This window comes from Mobula birostris, chromosome 7 (assembly GCF_030028105.1).
Source record: "Mobula birostris isolate sMobBir1 chromosome 7, sMobBir1.hap1, whole genome shotgun sequence".
In the NCBI taxonomy this organism is placed as follows: Eukaryota; Metazoa; Chordata; class Chondrichthyes; order Myliobatiformes; family Myliobatidae; genus Mobula; species Mobula birostris.
Genome location: NC_092376.1, coordinates 80,027,961 through 80,043,829, shown reverse-complemented (window position 1 = coordinate 80,043,829; position 15,869 = coordinate 80,027,961). Strand labels below are relative to the sequence as shown.

General features: G+C 42.6%; 1 protein-coding gene across 15 annotated transcripts in view; it reads right to left on the bottom strand.

The window, feature by feature from the left end:
* Positions 1–11,852, bottom strand: part of pcdh17 (protocadherin 17) — a 151,303-nt gene extending 139,451 nt beyond the window's left edge. For 14 of the 15 annotated variants that reach the window (XM_072263481.1, XM_072263484.1, XM_072263488.1 and 11 more), the window contains exon 1: positions 8,335–11,851. In XM_072263481.1, the coding sequence (XP_072119582.1) occupies positions 8,335–10,812 (2,478 nt within the window). In that variant the 5' untranslated portion in view covers positions 10,813–11,851. Of the gene's footprint in view, positions 1–8,334 lie in introns of all 15 variants that reach the window. The other variant, XR_011886599.1, reaches the window with a different exon arrangement.
* Positions 11,853–15,869: the final 4,017 nt, after the last annotated feature.

Sequence of the window (15,869 nt, the reverse complement as noted above, 5' to 3'; positions counted from 1 at the left end):
AGTTTGATCAGAGTATTGTTCCTGGGGATGATAGCATAGCATGTATAACAATAATGTGTTTTATGAAGTGTCATTAATATTGTAAACCATCTCAATACACTTCACAAAAGCATTTGAGGAATGTCTGGAAATGCTGGAACAAAGAAGGTTAAGAATAAACGAGAACATGCAAGCCTGCAAAACAGTTGGCTTATTTTGTCTAATTTATGTAGCTACAGCATGTCTGATCAAGTTTGTTTAGTTATACATTGGACTATATTTGGCTGCAAAGTTCACTCTACCTGCTGGGACAGATCTTTCATTAATGTGAACAGAAATAGTTGACTTATCTCTACAAACATATTTGGTCACTGGATCATCAGCTAATGTTAACTGGTCATTAACAATGCTGGCCTGTGTTTACTATTTACCTATTTTGTTCAATCTTCATTGATTATTTATTGGTGTATCAGTACGGTCTGAAAATTCTTAGTGCTCTAAAATACATAATCTTTTGAGGAAAGCATTCCAGACATTAACTCTCTTGTTTAAGGAGGGTTTTCTTGATTCTTGGGTGGCAAGCTGGAGATACGTTTCTACCAAAGGAGGTGTAAGATGCTCCTTCCCTCCACTAGCCTGCAGGTCACCCTGGAGCAAGGTGTAGCACCTGCTTAGCCCCTGATCAGGGTCACATGAAGCCATGGGAGCAGGTGGTGGATGGCCATAAGAGCAGCTGGTGCACAATCACAGGTCCTGGTTATGCGACCACAGACACCAGGTAGGCAATCTCTGAAGAGTATTGATAATGTCTGCGGCCGCCCGTCTTGTCACACTGCCCAGAAGGAGGCGATGGCAAACCACTTCTGTAGGAAAATTTGGCAAATACATTCATGATCGTGGAGGCCATGATCATCCACATCACACGATTTGGCACATAATGATGGTGATGATTTCTTGATTTGGCTTCATTAATAGCCAAGCTTCAGTTTTATGGTTAAGCTCGCTTGACTTACCCGCAAGAGTAAATGGTTTCTCTGTAATGATGCTTATAAAATATTTCTAACATCTTAAATACCCCAATCAAATTAAAGTTCTAAACATATCTATTATTGGAAGACTACAAAAATCAGCTAGTTTAGGCCACTTGTCCTCAACGATGCTGTATGATTCAGTTACACAAGGTCAATCATCCACCTTAGGTGGAGATCATGTGGTGGTTAGATTACACTTTAATGGCCCTTTCTAAACTTAAAAGTACAGCGGAGAAGTTTAGTTCCATGTGTTGTGCAGCATCTCACACACAGGAAGTCTGAGACACTCGTTATGCTTTAGATAACCAAATCTGCAAGAAGTGCCTCAAGATCGATCAGCTTGAGTAACAGGTCTTGGAGCTTAAGAAACTGAAGGTACAACTATGCATTTGCAAGGCTAAGAGTTACATTGATATTGTGCTTTAGTGAGCTAGTCTCCCTGCAGCCTAAGGTGTTCAGAAAAGAAATGGGGAAGTAGTCATGGAAACTTCAGAGTGTATCTCATTGAAAACCATTTTTTTTGTCTGCAAATGGTAGAAATAAATGTATCTGTGGGAATTCTAGCTAGAATCCAGACTATAGTAGTCCTGGTGCACTTTCACAGAGGCAGGGTTGAAAGCAGAACAGACTGGCAACTCAACATTGCAAGCAAATAGTATGAAATGGGTGAACAATGAAATACTAGTAAAATTACCATTAAAAAGAAGGTACAGTACCTTGAGAAAGTATTCAGCCCCCACAACTATTTTCACATTTTATTGTCTCATTTCCTAAGTTTAAAATATATATTGAAGTAGGATGTTTTTGAACTAGTAACATTATACATCATGTCAAATCAAAAGAAAAATTCCAAAACCTCTCAGCAAGTTTCTAAAAATTAAAAACCAAAATTGTGGGGCTGAAAATGTATTAAACCCCTTTGTAATTATTATACTAACTTTCCTCAGGTGCAATACACTCTATTACGTAACCAATTCACCTAGTTTGTTGATGTAGAAAATTGGAGGATCAGCTGAAAAAAATGCCCCCTCTATCTGTAAGGTCCAACAATATGGTAAGTTTTCAATAGATCAAACCAAAATGAAGATAAAAGAGCATTCAAGACAAGTCGTGGAAATGATAATACAGAAGCACAAATCTGGAGAAGGGTACAAGTCCATTTTAAAGGGCAGATATATCTTGGAGCACCATCGTGAAAAACTGGGGAAAAAAAAAGAAACCACAGCCACACTGCCTAGGTCAGACCGTCCCTCTAAACTTAGTCATCAGAGAAGAATGGCACTTGTAAGAGTGGCTACTGTTGCGCCAACAGATAGTCAGTGGCTACAAGTGGAGATGAAGTTCATGGCTGCGCAATCTCTAAGGTCTTGCACCAAAAGGGTGCATATAGAAGAGTAGCAATGAAGAAGCCCTGGCTAAAAGAAGTATATCCTTGCCCGTAAAGACTTTGTAAAGCACTACTTAGAACAGGGATTCCCTATGTCGTGGATCTCTACCATTAATCAAGGGGGGTCGATGGACCACAGGTTGGGAACCCCTGACTTAGAAGATACTGTAAAGATGTGGAAGAAGTTCTTATCATCGGAAGATAGTAAACTGGAACATTTTGATTTGAACACTAAGCAGTACATGAGGTGTGAATCTAATTCTAAGTATCAGCCATGTAACACCACCCCTATTTTAAAGTATGGCGGAGGTAGCATCATGCTACAGGGAAGCTTTTCAGCGGAAGGGACTGGAGATCTGGTTGGGATTGATAGTTCAAAGGTCAATGGGAAGATGAATGCTGCTTAATACAGAGAGATCCTGGATAGTCTGCTAGCTTCTGCCAGAGCAACCATGGAGTGCCTTCAAATGAAGAAAATTGATGTCCTTGAGTGGCGCAGTCAGAGTCCTTATGTTAGCCCGATCAAACATCTCTGGCAAGACCTCAAGATTGTGTCCAGCGCCACTCTCCAACGAACCCAGCAAAGAAGGAGCAATCTTGCAAGGAATAAGCAAATCATGCTCCAAAACATTGTGCAAAAGTAACAGAGACTTATCCAAAAAGATTACTGACTGTAATAGCTGCGAAAGGTGGTTCAACTAAGCACTGAACAAAAGGGGATGAATACTTCTGAACTGCTGACAGTTCAGTGTTTGAATTTTCAGTTTTCCATGCTTTATAATTTTCTCTATTTTCTTTAGGCTGTTCTGTGGGAAAAAAAAGGAGCATGTGATTCACAAATAAAAATCCTCAGTTAAATTGATCAAAATCTCTGATTGTAATACTCATGTATGTGAACAAAGGGTTGGGGTCTGAATATTTTTACTAGGCACTATATTACAATCTTTCCTGTGTTTAAAGATGCATAACACCCCACAGCCTGTTGAGATAGATTCTAGGTTGCCTGAAGAGGCAAGTGAAGAGACTGCTAGCACACCGACAGTTTTTAATCTTTTCCAGAACCTGGTGAGATGTAAAATGAGTGGTGTACAACACATTTGCTGGAAAGGCATGGATTGATCAGAGCTAGTCAGTATTAATTTGTTAAGAGGTAATTCTGATTCAATTTTTCAAAAAAGTAAATACTTCGGTAACACGTGCCATATTTCTGCAGGTGTAGAAGGACACATTTTCAACCTATCAAATCCATGCTGAATCAGAGCAATTGCTTCATCACTAATTTTCCTTCTAACCATTTATCCCTGAATTCCCATCAACTTCCCTAGATTCTACCACTCACAGGCAATTTGCAATGGCCAGTTAACTTGCCAATCCACTCCTTTGTCACAGGAAACTGGAGCAGCAGAGGAAAACCATTTGGTCACAGGGAGAACATGCAAACTCTTCACAGAGAGCAAGTGTAAAAAGAATTGAACCCAGATTAGTGGAGCTACGAGAAGAAGCTTTACTCACCGCACAACTGTGCCACCTGCCTTTTACAAAGTCAGCTGGCACAGTTTTACTTGCTGTGGCTCCCATGAGCTCTAACCTTATGAGAAGACTACCCAAAAAGGTTAGAGATCACGGATCTACGGCAAGTTGCCACATTGGATCTACAACTGGCTTGGTAATAGAAGGCAGAAGATGATGGTGGAAGACTGTTTTTGCGATTGGAAGCCTATGACATGTCACGGATAACAAGAATCAGTGCTGGGGCCCTTACTGTTTATTATGCATAGTAACAATTTGGATGTGAATGTGGAAAAAATCATTAGTTATTTCACAGTTGGCAGAATAATTGGTAGTGTTTTTGATAGAGGATAGGATAATCATTGGCTATCAGATTATATTGACAAATCGGGAAAATGTGCTGTGCAATATTAGATGGGAGTTAATCCTAATAAGTGACAGGTGTGAATATTGGGAGGATTGATATGGCTAGGATATACACCATTAATAACATGGCTGTAGGAATACTGAGGAACACAGGGACCTCAGCACTCAAGTCAAAGGATCTCTGAAAGTGCCAGCGTAGGTTGGTAATTTCGTTAAGAAGGCATTTGGTATACTTGCCTTCATTATCCAGGACACAGAATATAAGGTAAGAGGTTATTTAGAACCATATAGAACATTGGTTAGACCACAGCTGGAATACTGGGTGCAGTTCTAGTCAGCACACTAGGAAGGGTGTGATGGCATGGAGAGGCTACAGAGAATTTTACCAAAAGAAAGATTTTTTTCAGCCAGAGGGTGCTTGGAATATGAATGTATTCCTGAAAGTATGATGGAGACAGAGATGGTCACAACATTTAAAAAGAACCTTGACAAGCACCTGAATCATCAAGGCAGGGGCTGAGGGCTGGAAAACAGAATTGTGTTATATCACAAGATGGGCTGAAGGGCCTGTTTCAGTGCTGTGTACACTAAGTTTTTGACATGCTGGCACAGGTGACAATTCTATATAATGAATACGGTAGTCTCCTGGTTTTGAAAGGTAAGAAGATAAAAGCTAATACCACATGTTCAGTTACGATTTTTTTCATCTGCATAGTACAGAGGGTAAAAGCAAATACATGACATTACCACATTACAGACTGCTAACAAACAAAGACATTGTGATCGAATGTTATTCTGCAAAATGAGCCTTACTTAAAAATGTTCAATATGGAATGAAAATATTGTTAAATATGATATAAAATTCAGTAAACAATGCTGAACTCATTTGAATGTTTATTTATCAAATACCAATTTACATGATTTAAGATTTTTCCTTTCTATGTGTTTCCAATTTTGTCAATTATATTGAGAAGAAAATAACCAGACTTTGCAATGAGTGCCTATTTTCTGATTGAAGGGGACAGTGCATCCATTTTCTTCTTAGCTGGCATCTGCTATTTTTTAATCTCTGGACCTGAATGTGCACGAGCTGCCGAAATATTTTTGTAAAAGTAATAGTAAGGAACCATGATGCCCGTTAAACTGTCTCTATAATTGTACCTACACTGAAAATGTTACTAATGAATCCTGACAAGATTTACTATTCTGGTTATCTCTTGAGCATATTAAATATATAACAGAAACATGTTGTCTGGCAGAATTTCGCTTTGCGTGACTATGGGCTTATCAAAAAATAGTGATAAAAGTAGAAAATTTACATAGGTGGTTGAAACTCCTTTGATCATTTTGCTTTGCAACAACCAAATACTGAAGGGTGCTACAATTTGACATACTCACTAACTGGCTATAACTGTTGGTCGTGATAATATTCTGCACTATCCCCTTGAGTAGATGATCCCTTAGTACTTATTTTGAAGCATTTGAGTGAATTTCCAGCTTTTTCGATAGATTTATACTTTCTAGATTACTGGTTATTATTTTATCATTTGGTTGCTATAATATTGATATTTGTGTGATTTTGACGTGTGTAAATGGGCTGCAGCTTTCTCTATAAAAGAACAGTGACCACAGTTCAAACAGTACTTCCCTCATGATAAGGTACTTTGTCATGTCCTGAGAATGTTATGAACACTATAAATGCAAGTTTTTTTATGAAATGTGCTTGGTGGATATATACAACTTTAAATAAAGCATCGCCAGAATTAATCAGACAGACAATTTTGGCACACGTTCTGCTCCACAATGAAGGGAGGCAGAATTGTAGCTAGTAAACCAATAAATTTCTGTGAATAACAAAGGTTAACAGTTGTTGATATTTATTCTGTCAGCAAAACAAGTAAACCCAGTTTCATCTGTGGCTGCGCCCACTCTTGGATCAGAAGTTTGTAGGTTGAGTCACACTTCAAAGCCAAACTACAACATTAGTGTAATTCTGGGAGAGATGCTAAACTCAAGATCCATCTGCCCTCTCAACAGATGTGAAAGAGCTCCTGACACTATTTCAAAAATGTTCTGTATAATTTTCCTTGCTCTACAGGAAAAACTTATTTTTCAAAAATCAATACTAATACACTTATCCAACTTTTTAAAAATCTCATTATTATTTGCCACAACAGGAGATGGGCTTGACTGGTTGTCACATTTCCCACATTACAACAGCAAGTACTTTTCTAAAGTTGTTTATTGGTTGCAAACTTATTTGGGGTGCCCAGATGTTGGGAAAAGGCCCAATACAATTCTTTCTGCAATGCATGCACTTTCAAGATACATTAAGAAAGTGAACTGCTTCAATGATGACCCTGATAGAAGCCTTCCACAAAGCATCTTTCTGAGTAATAAAATAAAGAAACACTTACTCAGTTTGTACTGGTTATATTTTGACGTGAGTTATGCCTTTACAACTCACTTTAAAAATGGTGTGGGCAATCATATGGTAACAAATTGAATTATCACTGAGAGATAAAACTCCTTTAAAAAAAATCCAATTTGATCATGAACTCTCCAAAAGCTTTAATCAGTTTAGAATGAAGTTTATGAATTTACATTTGTCTCTGTTCTAAGAAAGGGTATAAGTACAATTTCATTGTATATACTTATTGGACAAATGGTACAAAGTAATAAATGTGACTATATTCAATTAATAATGATTTGTACTGTTATTTTTAAATATTGCGATGATGAAAACACATAAGCTAGTAAGCAATAGTGAACAGGTACTTCATGGACGGTAAGAATTGATTTAGAGACGGCATTTTACAATTGAAGAATAATGCTCCTAAACAATTATTTCAAAGAATTAGACTGATTTATTCCTACTCACCTCATTGTACCAAATGATAATTTTAAAAAACGCTCAACTTAAAATGGCTCAGCTGTTATCATATTCATATGACTATAGTTCACCTAACGATAGAGCCAATGTTACTGCAACCTAAATTTATATTATCAGTTGACAAAAAAAGCACTGAAAATGAGTTATGTAATTTAGATAGAACTGCTGCACTTAGGGGGTCTGCCCTGAATGTGATTTCAGTTTCACACCAATTAGATTGATTTCCAACTATTCTTCACGGCTAACTAGCTTGCCAATGATTAACACTGCACCATACTAAAGAAATTTAGATCTGTTTCTTCCAGAAATGGACTTCCTTACTGTTATAAAACTAAATTAACTTCAATGCTCCAAAAGTCACAAGTCTGGGCATATTTTCTCAATGTTCAAGTGTTTCTCTTACCAATTAAGAGCTATGGTGTGATAATCAAGCACAATTTCTTCACTAGAAGCCATAGTTTAAATATTAAAGCTGAATGTTAATGGTGTTGGAAAAATAAAGCTGTCATTTTAACGGTAACAAATACCTCTAATGTTGATAAAATTATCTCTAAAGAAATTATTGGCATATCAACAAGCACTTACGAAATGTATGCATCTATCATTTGAAAGAATGAGGGGTAATAATATCAATGAAACCATTATGTCTTCCAGATCCACTAAAGTGAACAACTATAGATATATTTCTTTCAAATATCAATATGATTTGAAGCCAGCTAATAAACATAAAATATGAATTTCAGACGGACTTTGTTGATTAAGGTTAAATCAGAGGTAATCTGGTGAGAAAACATTGATTTTCTTTGGGAAAAAAAGGAAGAAGAAAAGCAAAACAATTTCTCTATTTCTGTTAAAAGTTCAACTGGTGCTTTTATGGAAGCCTGACAATGGCCTTGTCAAGTACATATACTATAGTGGTGGATTTTAGTCATAGATCTCTAGTCTATGCAGATCAATAATGGAGTCAATGCACTTCACGTGAGGGAACACATTGTATTACAGAAACATTGACTTATCATAGGTATTATATATACGGGGCACATTGGCCAAAACTCTTGGTGACACCAAGCACAAATTGGTCAACAACTTTCTGAAAGCAACAGGTCCTAGTTGAGATCAATAATGACACAGTGTTTGGGTGCGCGTGCTTGCGAATTTGTCTGTTTTACCTGAATCAGTGACATTCTCGCTGAGGTTACTTCGGCCGGATTTGAGCCCTGTCCGGAGAAAGTGTGACAGACCCCATGGCCCTGGGGGACGGTGAGCTTGTTGGAGGTGGGCTTCAAGTACATGACTTCCGAGCGGGGGGAGCTGAGAGGCAGGCGCGTCTGGTAATCGAAATAAACGGGAGAAGAGGCCAGGGAGGGGCTGCTCACCACGTTCATGACATCCCTCTCCTCCACCTCGCTCTGCACCAACATAATGTCGTTCTTGTTGATCTTCTTCTTCTTGCCGCCCTTCCCCAGGTGCGGGTGCGAGTACTCGGCGATCCTGCAGTTGTAGGTCCGGATCTCCTTGTTCTCCCTCCTGCACTTGACGGCGATGGTGACCATGGAGGTCAGCAGGATGACCGAAATGGAGCTCAGGGTGACGATGAGGGGCAGCGACATGTCCCAGTGGCCCTCCTCCTGCGGCACCCGCTGTTGCTCGTCCTTCGGCGCCGCGCCCGCGTACGCCACGATCACCAGGCGCGCCACGGCCGAGAGCGGCGGCTTGCCGTGGTCCGACACCCTGACCACCAGCTCGGTGGCGGCCGCGGCGCCCTGCGACCACAGCGACCTGGCGGTGCGCAGTTCGCCGCTCGCCGCGTCCAGGTCGAACAGGCGCTGCTCGTTGCCCTCGGCGATCTCGTAGGAGAGGCGGCCGCTGTCGCCATGGTCGCTATCGACGGCGCGCACGGTGGCCACCAGGTAGCCGAGGCCGGCGTTGCGCGGCACCTGCACCTCGGCCGTGTCGTTGTGCAGCGCGGGCATCACGATGACCGGCGCGTTGTCGTTCACGTCGAGCACGGTGACCCGCACAGTGCAGTTGGTGGAGAGCGGCGGCGAGCCCGAGTCTTTGGCCAACACCTTGAACTCGAAGGCCTTGGTCTGCTCGTAGTTAAAGGAGCGCAGCGCGTAGATGGCCCCTTTGGAGGGGTTGACCGACACGAAGGTGTAGACCGAGACGTCGGCCACTCGCGCGGGCAGGATGGAGTAGGCCACGGTGCCGTTAGGGCCTAGGTCGGGATCGTGCGCCAGCACGGAGCCCAGGTACTCGCCGGGAATGTTGTTCTCGGGCACTTGCAGCACGTACACGGGCTTGGTGAAGCGCGGCGCGTTGTCGTTCTCGTCGGCCACACGTACCGTGAACGAGCGACTGGCATTGAGCGGCGGCGAGCCGTTGTCGCGGGCCACGATGGTCAGGTTGTACTCGTCGGCGGCTTCGCGGTCGAAGGGCCGCTCGCTCAGCACCGTGTAGAAGTTGTCGTAGTTCTCCTCCAGGCGGAAGGGCCCGTTGCCCAGAACCCGGCACTGCAGCTGCCCGTTGCGACCCGAGTCGCGGTCGGTGGCTTTGACCAAAGCGAGCACGGTGCCGGGCGGCGCGGCCTCGCTCACCGGACCCTGGTGCACGGACACCAAGCTGAGGGTGGGCGCGTTGTCGTTCACGTCCAGCACCCGCACCGACACCTTGCAGTGGGCCGGGATGGAGTTCGGCCCCAGGTCCTTGGCCTGCACGTCGATGTCGTAGATGCTGCTCTCCTCGTAGTCAAGAGCGGCGCGCAAGCGGATGACCCCGGAGCGGGGCTCGATGGAGAAGAGCTGCCCGATGCGCTCGCTGGCGTACGGGCTGAAGGAGTAGACCACCTCGCCGTTGGTGCCCTGGTCTGGGTCCGTGGCGTTCACCTTGATGAGGAAGGTACCGGCCGGTGTGTTCTCTGCCACCTCCACGCTCAGGCTGGGCTCGGCGAAGGCTGGGCTGTTGTCGTTGGTGTCCACCACCTCGACCCGCAGGCGCACCGCGCTCGACTTGGGCGGCTCGCCGCCGTCCAGCGCCGTCACCAGCAGCTCGTGTCGCGGCTGCTGCTCCCGATCCAGCGGCCGCTGGATGATCAGCTCGGGAAACTTGGTGCCGTCGCCCCGCGACTTCACCTCCAGACCGAAAAGCCGGCTCGGGCTGCTCAGCTGGTAGGTCTGCAGGCCGAACTGTCCGGTGTCGGGGTCGTGCGCGCTTGTCAGGGGGATGCGCGTCCCCGGCGCCGCGTTCTCAGGGATCTCGACATCGATCTGCTCGGTGGAGAAACTTGGCGCATTATCATTGATGTCCAGGATCTCCACTTTGATCATGCACAGCTCCTTGTCGTTGGCAAAGACTTCCAGCGACACCACGCACTTGGCAGTCCGTTTGCAGACGGTCTCCCGGTCGATGCGCTGCTTGGTGTAAAGTAATCCGCTCTCCCGATCCACATCCAGCAAATGGGGGGCGGAATTTTCCAAAACCCGAAAGTTAGGCTTCCTCGGCTCGGCACTCGTCGCCAGGCGAGCATCTTTCGCAATGTTCCCGATTACCGTCCCAGGTCCCTGTTCTTCCAGGATCGTGTATTTCAAATTCTTCAAGGTCAGAACGCTAGTCCAGAGTAAAAGGAGAATCAGAACCTGCAGGTACATTCCCAGCGCTTGTTTTTCTTTCCCTCTCCCGTCTTTTTGTTGGTGTTAAACCTGTTGATTTACAGCTCGGGAAACAGACGAGCCGGCAGCGGTGTGAAAGCATCGATGCATCTTACAATAATTATTTCCAAACCTTACTGAGTTTGACGACAAAAGAAGAAGTCTCTCGTCACCATCTTGCGTTGTAAATCCTTATTGAGGGTGGGGGTGGATTCGGAACACAGCGATCCTGACAATTATTTACTCCCCCTATTCCCTAAACCACTCAAACCTTTTGCACGGTTCGTAAGAACTAGCTCGGTGAAGATGCGAAATCTGGCGTCCTTCTCCCAAGTGAAATCCAAGCGTTTGCAAAATGCGGCGCAGCCGATATACCAGTTTCAAGGCTTGCGGTGTGTTTCTTCCAATTTCATGAGATGCAGCTGCCGAAAATTTTGCATGCTGCACACACACTCACACCGACTGGATGAATATCTGTCTCTGTGTGTGCGCGTCTATCTCCACTCAAAAAAGCGGCCACAGCTGCTGTCAGTGGCTCGGACAAGGCAGCAAATAAAATTGACTGAATTTCTTCGACACACTCGAGCAGTAGCAGTTTTAAATCTAAAAGCTTTCACTGGCACGTCTCGCATTTCCATGAAAGTCCCCCATCACACGGTCGGTAGAAACACAAACCTTTAGTAATACTTAGTGAAGGCAAAATGAATCAAATCAGTCTCTTGCTATCTGCGGCAGCCAAAGCTTTCGGTGACACACACACGCACGCTACTTTCCCTGTTGATTCTTCCCACTTGTGATGAGCAACAGTCTTGAGTCCAGCTTGTTCTGCAAGAGAGCGGGATGTGGGTGACACTCAGAGGCTTGGATGCGCTCTTTACTCTGCTTATTTTTGGTGTGTGCAGTTGCTTTTTTTGGTAGGGAGTGAATTTTTGTTGGTTGCTCTTTGTGTTGCTTGCAGTCGATAGGCGGTTTTTGGGCATGAACCTCTCGCCGACACGCTCCGGGTCTCTGCCTCCTCCTTCTGCGCGCTTCGTTAAAACATAGAGCGCTCACAAAACCCAAAGCTTCTCCGGCCAATGGAGTGTCCGCGTCCTTTGGCACCGCCCAATCCGATCACTCCAGGTTCGGCCAATGGAGCGGAGAAGTCTGTCGTCGGAGCCGAGGGGTTGACGGTGGGAAGTAAGGAATGATGAACTGGGATTGGGAGGGGGTGATGGAAGTGTCCGCCAGGGAGCGAGCTTGCATTGCGCGGTCCCGGCGCTCGCTGGGGGAGCCTGGGCACGTACTCTTGTAATTTCACCCGCAATTCTTTATGAATGAATCGGTCTCCGGTTGCGTATGATTGAAGATAAAACAAAACTGTTATCAGAACTTTTATTTTCATTTATTTTCCATCGGAAATATTAGTGACAAGAAGTAATTTGAAGGCTGACAGCACAGCTTTTAGGTAGCGACAACAGAATTGGATGTAACGTGTGAATGCTAACTCCCAACAGCGTTTAGTGTGCGTCAATGCTGACGGCTGGGGGGTGGGGGGTGGGGGTGGGGGTGGGGAGGCGGTTAGAGGAATGGATACAATTTAACGAGCAAATATTTTCTATAAATAATTGTCACGGGGCAAAATCTTGCTACAATTTGTTTTCCTTTAAATGATACACTGATATGTAGTAATGATGTAAACAGGTAGGAAAATGCTATCGGAGTGCAGACCGGGGAGTGATGACAATGGGAAAAGTAAATGTCTCATTTATCATCGTTCTTGTACGTGCTCTAACGGCCAATTTACTGTTGATGCTGGACGTGGCTATTACTATATTAAAGCAGTTTTGTTATGTTCTTAATCGATTGGAAAACTTTTATGTTCGGGTGGAAATTTACAGTTTGGCCTGCTGAGTGTGAATGACTAACATTTGCATTAACGTAAGCTCGAGAAGTTGTTTCAATAAAAGGTCTGCGTGTACTCGAGAAGCTTAGTAGTGTATGCTAGATCTTCATAGCGAGCTCGCGAATTCAGAAAGAATATGCAATCACAAGAGTTATCCTAAAAATAGACGATGATGGATATCATCTATAATGCTTTGCAAACGCTATAAGGCAACCAAAAAAGTATACATCCAGCTGTCGATAGCTAACGGTATTCTACTTAGATTTTAATATTAAAACCGCGATACCATATGCGGGTTGTGCAAGTAATCCGGTATCTGGGTATTGAAGCTAAATAACTACATCTGTAGAAAGAACTGCATTCTCACAAACGATCGCACGGCCCTAATATAAAACAGATCAACTTATAACCAGCAGAAAGAGCCGTAGCATTTTCGGGAATAAAGACATTGCAATGTTGTGTTCGGCTGATTTAACTTCGTGAATGAGACGAGATTTGAAAATATTTACAGACGTGATACAAGGTAATAAGCGATTAAGCAATTTTCGTGGTCGCGTACTAAAAGACATCAATTTTATCACGTTTCTGGTGACAGATTTTACTTTCGCTGTTGGAACGTATAGTGGAGAGCGACAAATCTACCATAATTAAATTGCAGAGTATTTTGAACAGAACGACTATTGCCCTTTGTCATTCGAACTGCTGAGATCTTGAATTTTATTTCACAGACGTTACAAGGAAACGACACACCTTGAGTATATTACGTAGAGAATAACAATCAACCATGAGAGGTTGGTGGATGTTTGGTCAATTTGTTTTTGAATGCCTCTTGGTGGACTATCATAGTGAGATCTGATTGTTTTACAAACTAACTCATCTAGTTATCGCAAAGTTTAGTTTAACTTGTAGAACTCAGAATTTCGAAATTCCACATATTCTTTGAAAACATTAACAAAACATGCCAAAACAAAGATTAAAAACAAACATATATTCTCGCCAGAAATTTATCATAAATTCAAATGTTTTGCCCTTTAGAGTTTACAATTTTTGCAGGAATTCGCGGTCAGGGGATGTCTAGTGTCAGAAAAAACTATAAATATGCTGTGCGCTATGATAATTTTTTCGCAATTTTAATGCTGTTCGTGCATTGTGAAAGTTCTACAGCTTTTAACGATGTAATTAATCAATTAATGGCACATTAATATTGATGTTCCCTGATTTATAAGGGCGATATAGGAATTAAGCGGCAATAACAATCGAAAAGACAGAGCAGGTTGATACTCTTTTCCTTCGAAGAGAACACTGAGATATTACCTGACAGAAGTCTGAAAAATCATAAAGGGATTCTAGTGGGTACGTATGCTGACGATGATCCCACATGTGGAAAAAATCTTTAACTGGGGACAAATATTCAAGATAGTGGCCAATAAATACAATACATTGTTTAGTAGAAAATGTTTTCTCAGTGTAGTGAGAAGGTTGAACACAGAGCTTGAGTCGCAACTGCATATTAAGGAAAGTTACAGAACAATACAAAAAATCATATCTGATAAAATGCAGAGGATTTTCTAGAGCACAACTGCATGTATGTTGGGATGAATAACCACCTTATATCATTTAGTTTGAAATGTCTACTTTTAACAATAGTTAACCTAAATTTTTGGTCCATATACTTTCAGAAGGCACTTGTTGATTTTTTTTTTGCAGTCCATTGTATTTTATCAGTGGAAGCTATGGGTGGCAGTCTGCATACATTGGAGGATCTGCTCTTGGAATCAGTGCTTGATGGTTTGTGTCAGCTGTGGCTCTTTGCTGGTGGTCTAGCTGCTCACTCACATTCTGGAGAAATAGAAAAATAAAGAAAGTGGCTTGAATTTGTAGACCGTGCTGATGAAGGGTCATGGCCTGAAACGTCAACTGTTTACTGTTTTCCATAGATGTTGTCTGGCCTGCTGAGTTCCTCCAGCATTTTGTGTGTGTTGTTTGGATTTGTAGAGCAGTTTTCACATCATCAGTATATTCTCAAGTGCTATACAGCTAGTGAAATGCTTTTGAAGTGTTGTGAATTTTGTAATAAAAACAGATTCAGGACTGCAAGTTTCCAACAAGCAGCAATATTATAGGACAAGTGCAAACTTTTTTGTCATCATTTTGTGTGGAATATACAGTAGATCCCTTGGTGGGGTGGGCACTCTGATATTTTGACTACTGTTTACCATTCAATAAATGGATTTTCACACTGGTATCACATGGTTTATGGTGTATCCTAAATTAAATGCAGGGCATTCAGTTGAAACTGTCTATAACTAGTCATACATTTTGTTAGATAGTGCCATGATATAATACCCTCATGGCATTAACATATTCACTTGCTGGCAGCCCTGTACTTTAAAAGAAGTTCCTCAATTGGAATACAGAATATTGCAATGAGGAATTCGGATCTTGCAAAAGGGTATCATATGGACTATGATGTTTTTGTGTTATTTGGAGTGCTGAAATATCAGGCAATCACAAGAACTTACAGAGCTATACCTGTCAAAAGTGCTTAAAGATAGAATTCCTCTATTGGTCACTTCCCAGTGAGGTGATATGAAATAATGTCGAGAGTTGGCTCACATGTGTGAGTTGTGAATATCTGACGTTAAACATTACTGAAGCTTCAGGCAGTGGTGGGAGAGAAGGCACGTAGAAAGCCCGCCCCCCACTTCCAACTGGCAGAAGATGCCTATAGTCCCCCTAGCAGCTGGAAAATCTATTTATCCCATTTTGCCAGTCTAAATATATGGGTGGTACCTAAGTTGGGTGTTTGCAACCTGGAGAAGACCTGTATATATCTGTTATCCTGGGGCTGTAGAGTTTGTTCATTTGTTAAGAGAAATTGAAGATACCATGGCAGGTTGCTCCAGCCCACCTTCACAATAAAAAAAAATGAAGAAATGGCAACCAAGTTGCATGACTACTTTGCATTACCATTTTAAGCAGTGGAAAAAGTTGAAGCATCCTAAAGAAATCAAAATTAAATTTGACAAGATCCCATTCAAATCAATGTAAGTAAAATAACAAAAACCAAGGTAGAGCACAAGAGTTGCTGGAAATTCAGAGCAACATGCACAAAATGCTGAAGGAACTCAGCATGTGAGGCAACATCTATGGAAATGAATAAACAGTCCGT